This window comes from Hibiscus syriacus, unplaced genomic scaffold, assembly GCF_006381635.1.
Source record: "Hibiscus syriacus cultivar Baekdansim isolate YM2019G1 unplaced genomic scaffold, ASM638163v2 tig00000913_pilon, whole genome shotgun sequence".
Taxonomy (NCBI): domain Eukaryota; kingdom Viridiplantae; phylum Streptophyta; class Magnoliopsida; order Malvales; family Malvaceae; genus Hibiscus; species Hibiscus syriacus.
Genome location: NW_024061832.1, coordinates 117,653 through 122,673, shown reverse-complemented (window position 1 = coordinate 122,673; position 5,021 = coordinate 117,653). Strand labels below are relative to the sequence as shown.

General features: G+C 32.0%; 1 protein-coding gene across 1 annotated transcript; it reads left to right on the top strand.

The window, feature by feature from the left end:
* The first annotated feature begins 1,481 nt into the window (after positions 1-1,481).
* Positions 1,482-3,570, top strand: LOC120116285 (remorin 4.2-like). The gene is made up of 2 exons (XM_039136813.1): positions 1,482-2,196; positions 3,061-3,570. Exons 1-2 carry the CDS (start codon positions 1,570-1,572, stop codon positions 3,250-3,252), a joined length of 819 nt encoding a protein of 272 aa, XP_038992744.1. The 5' UTR covers positions 1,482-1,569; the 3' UTR covers positions 3,253-3,570.
* The last annotated feature ends 1,451 nt before the right edge of the window (positions 3,571-5,021 follow it).

Sequence of the window (5,021 nt, the reverse complement as noted above, 5' to 3'; positions counted from 1 at the left end):
AGTTTTTTGTATGATGATCGATGACAAGAATCATAATTAAAAATTTAGTGTCAATTGTAAGTTTTAAAAACTTACTGACTAAAATATAAACATATTAAAAGTTTAGAGCAATTTATCTTCAGAATAAGTATTTATATTATGATTTTTTACTAAATTGATAGTTTTTCAAACTACAAAATATTTTATTATGTTACCATATAAACTAATGTAAACCTTTACAATTTACAATCATAATCAAGATTAAAATACATTAAGATCAATTATTAAAAAAATTGAATAATTAATTGAAATCAAAATGATAAATTGGAATGTGTATGATATTAAATTAAATCTACACTAAAATTATAATACATCAGAATTAATTATTGAAAATATTAATTAATTACTAATTCTCAAATTGAGACAATTCATCATAATAATCTTGAATCAAATTTTAAATATATTAAAATCACTACTATAATCACCTAATAATTATTTAATTTAATTTACACTAAACTTACAACATCAAAGCCTTTTATTGTCAATAATAATAGTGGGTTCAAAGCATTAATTTAAAGTTGTGTCTATATAAATATGGTATGTGTTGATAATTAATAAATATTATAAACTAACGTCACATTTTAATAATTCCAAATTATTTAAAAAATTAGGATAAAATATACAAATGGTCCCTCTACTATAATATAATGCTTTATTGAGTCTCTTGACTATTAAAAGTTATAAAATGATCCATCAACTATAGAGAGTTTCTTTGTTGAGTCCCTAAACTATTAAAAGTTACTAAATGGTCACCTGACTATTCATTATATTCCAAACTCATCCTTTTCTATTAAAATTTTGGTGGCAGTATGATTTGAGATATGATAATATGTGATCTCATAATCTTAAATGACTACCATATCTCAATCAATATGTTAACTTCCAGCTCAGACGGTCGTTGATTTTTTTAAAGGAAAATGATAAGTTTGAAACATAATGAACCATCAACTATAGAGAGTTTCTTTGTTGAGTCCCTAAACTATTAAAGTTACTAAATGGTCACCTGACTATTCATTATGTTCCAAACTCATCCTTTTCTATTAAAATTTTGGTGGCAGTATGATAATATGTGATCTCATAATCTTAAATGACTACCATATCTCAATCAATATGTTAACTTCCAGCTCAGACGGTCGTTGATTTTTTTAAAGGAAAAGGACAAGTTTGAAACATAATGAATAATTGAATGACCATTTATAACCTTTAATAGTCGAGGACTCAACAAATCAACTCCATATAGGGGTCAATTTGTAACTTTTCATAGTCAATGAACTCAATAAAGTAGTATCCTATAGTTGGGGACCATTTGTGTAATTTACCCAAAAAATTATTGTATTTACAATTTTATAATTGATCTCTGAAAACTTTTTCAATATGATTCACTTGGAGTTCTATTCCCCATATGTTTTAGTGCCTCGTGTTTATTTCAAAACACCAGTCAAAAGCCTCAAACAAAGCTCTAATAGCTACAAGAGATCATGTCAAAATCTCTCACAATTCTCCTCCTCCCTATCTAAAACCAACCCTACTATGTTAACCCTTCAAAGTGTCATCAACAACGGCGAAAACGACCGAAACCTTGACGATCATGACGATGAGCACATCAGGGACATCCATGCTTTGACCCCGCCTCATCCCCCGGCCGTAAACCGCCGCCGTTGGGACACCGCCAGCCGCGCCTCCTCTTCGAGCGAAGTCGCCTCGAGCGAGAACTTCACCACCATGAGTCGAGAGTTTAACGCTCTGGTCCTTGCTGGCTCTTCCATTGAGAACAATGATTCGGATTCTAGACATACTTTGAACAATCATAATAATCACTTGACGAGGATCGGAGAGGACCATGAACCGCAAGAGGAAACCAACCCATTTGCTATAGTGCCGGATAATACTTACTCCGATCAGGGTTTGGATCAGCAAAGATGGGTCGGGTCAGGAGAGCCTTCGCATCCGGAGACGGTGGGGAGTGGCGGCGGCAGCAGCCACGGCGAGGTTTCGGTGCTGAGGGTGAAGAAAGAGGAGGTGGAGTCGAAAATATCTGCTTGGCAACACGCTAAGGTTGCGAAGATCAATAACAGGTTTAAGAGGGAAGATGCTGTGATCAATGGGTGGGAAAGTGAACAAGTTCAAAAGGCTACTTCTTGGATGAAGAAACTTGAGGTATGTTTGGATGGTGAGAAAATCTTTTTTCTTTTTCGTTTTCGTTTTTGTGCTTTGCTCAAATGGTTTAATTATGGGCTAATGACTTGATGTGGTCCATAACCGTAAATTAGCTAAATCATGGATTATTTAATTGGTGATTCAAGTGTCTAGGACACTTTCATGGCAGTTTAATAACTAAATTATCTTCATGTAATGATTATCATTTGTTCTTGATTTTGAGTCAAATTCTTCATCAAGTTCATGTGCTTTGTTTTCTTTATGTTATTAGTGGAGTATGATGATTTATATACACCTTAAATTATGACCTATATAGTTAGTGCCCAGTAGTGCCATGGGTAGGGACGGATATGGTACATGTCGGATTTTTCAGCCGTCTCATTTTCGACCTACAAAATGTATAATTTATCCTTAACTCAGATTCGTCCTGATTTTAGAGAGCGTTTTATTTTTTCTGAAATCGTCTTAAATTGTAGATGAAAATTCTTTTCCACCTGGACTTAACATGAATAATTGTCCTTAAATATATAGAGAAAATTAGAGTTATAGTTTTGAGTCGGATCGAATCAAATATTTTTTTATTTTAAACTCGATTTTATCTAATCCCTACTCCCTTGCTTACAGAACTCGTCCTTACCATGAATTTAAAAGAAAATCAACCTTATATAATCAAGTTAGGTTAGAACTCTTCATATTCGAATGATTTGGTCATTCCTAATTAAGTTTGAAAAACTTTAAGTTAAATATATATACAGCGTAACTGAATTATGGGTTATTATTTTTATCATAATTCAAATCGAGTCGAATAAGACTTACATAAAACATTAACATGGTGTATGTGTGTATATACATATGTGTATGTAGAGGAAGCTAGAGGAGAAAAGAGCAAAAGCCCTAGAAAAGATGCAAAACGAGGTCGCAAAATCACACAGGAAAGCAGAAGAGAGGAGGGCATCAGCCGAGGCAAAGAGAGGAACAAAGGTCGCAAAGGTTCTTGAAATTGCCAATTTGATGAGAGCTGTAGGGCGACCACCCACAAAACGTTCCTTCTTTTGAGGCCCTTAATTTTATATACACGTGTACCTTAATTGCTTCTTCTAAGAGAGCGTACCTTCATCTTTTCAACTGTAGGGTGCCCTATATCAGAGGGCATGCAATTAATCAAGAGTTGCACCTAATCAACATATATACACTGTATTATGTATTTACGTATATGTATGTACGTATGTGTGTGTGTTGGATCATGATTGAGTGCTGAGTGCACGAAGTGTGGTGAGATATTTGAGGTTTTGTTAATGGTGAAAGGTGGTGAGGGTGGAAGCACTTATTTTGGTGTTGTACAGTTGAAATATCAATGCTTCTTTTTGTTTGGTTTGATGCTTTTGTTTAGTGCCCATTGTTGCAGTTGTTTAAGCTTAATAATGGATATAATATATATTATCATTTCAAACGATTTACGATAAGTGGTGGATCTACGTCTGACTTATAGTGTTTGAATTGAAATTTTATTTGTGTTCATTCCATACAAAATTTTTGTTATTAATATATAGGGTAAAGTATACAAATGGTCACTGACTATAGGGCATTATTTTACTAAGTCGTTTGACTATTAAAAGTTATAAAATACTCCTCTGATTATAGAATGTTTTTTCAAGTTCTTTAACTATTAAAAGTTACAAAGTGATTATCCGACTATTCATTATGTTTCAAACTTATCTTTTTTCGTTAAAAATTTGACAATTGTTTAAGTTGAACGTCAACATGATGAGTAGGATATGATAGTCATTTGAGATTTTATGATTATATGGTAGTTATTATGCTATGATGCAGATGATACGACAAAATCAACCTCAGAGTCCACCATCTTAGGTGTTATTATTGTTTATTCTAGTTAAAAATGTTGAACTACATTATATTTTACGTTAACGTAAACTTTGATTTATTATTATGGATTTCAAGTTTGTTGTTATGGATGTCAAGTTTATTGGATAACGTTATAGGTTAAATTTGGATAACAAAATAGTAGAAAACAACATTTGAAAAATTAGTTTTAATTCGTGGTGTTTATATAAAAAACGCCACTAAATACATAGTCAATATCGACATTTTTAAAAAAGGACAATAAAGTATAGATCTTTTACGGCATTTATACAAAAAATACCACTATATACGTAGTCAATATTGGTGTTTTTGGGAACAAATGCCACTATATGACATAACATTTAGAGACATTTTTGAGACAAAACGTCACAAAAGAAAAGATAAATAGTGGCATTTGAAAAAAGCGCTAAATATCATAACCTTTAACTGCGTTTGTGAACGAAAAATACCGCTACCTTTTGCGGCGTTTGTTTTTGCGCCACAAAGATTTTTAACGGCGCTAAAAAACGTCGCTATATGATTGACAAAACACCGTTAAAAACATGTTTTGCTATAGTGTATCATAGTCACAAGTTAACGTTCAACTCAAAATATAATCCATTTTTTAAAGGAAATGATGAGTTTTGAAACATAATAAATAGTCGGATCACCATTTTGTAACTTTTAATAGATGAGAGACTCATCAAAGGAACATTCTATAGTCAAATGACCATTTTGTAACTTTTAATAGTCGATAGACTTAATAAAATAATACCCTATAGTCAAGGGACCATTCATGTACTTTATCCTAATATACATTACATACTTTCAAAAATATTTCTAGATATATCATTATTTACGGTTGATTTAGATTTGGATGTTTAATGTCGTTTGAGTTTGGTTCGGTTAATTTATTGTTGTTCTTTTTAGGTGTTTAGAAATCGAACAACATTATTTACAAAATG

What these genes read in the sequence shown, in the direction of transcription:
- LOC120116285 (XM_039136813.1), top strand. Translation starts at nt 1,570, where the DNA reads ATGTTAACCCTTCAAAGTGTCATCAACAACGGCGAAAACGACCGAAAC. An exon ending in CTTGGATGAAGAAACTTGAG is followed by an intron (nt 2,197 to 3,060) that starts GTATGTTTGGAT and finishes ATGTGTATGTAG; the next exon opens with AGGAAGCTAGAGGAGAAAAG.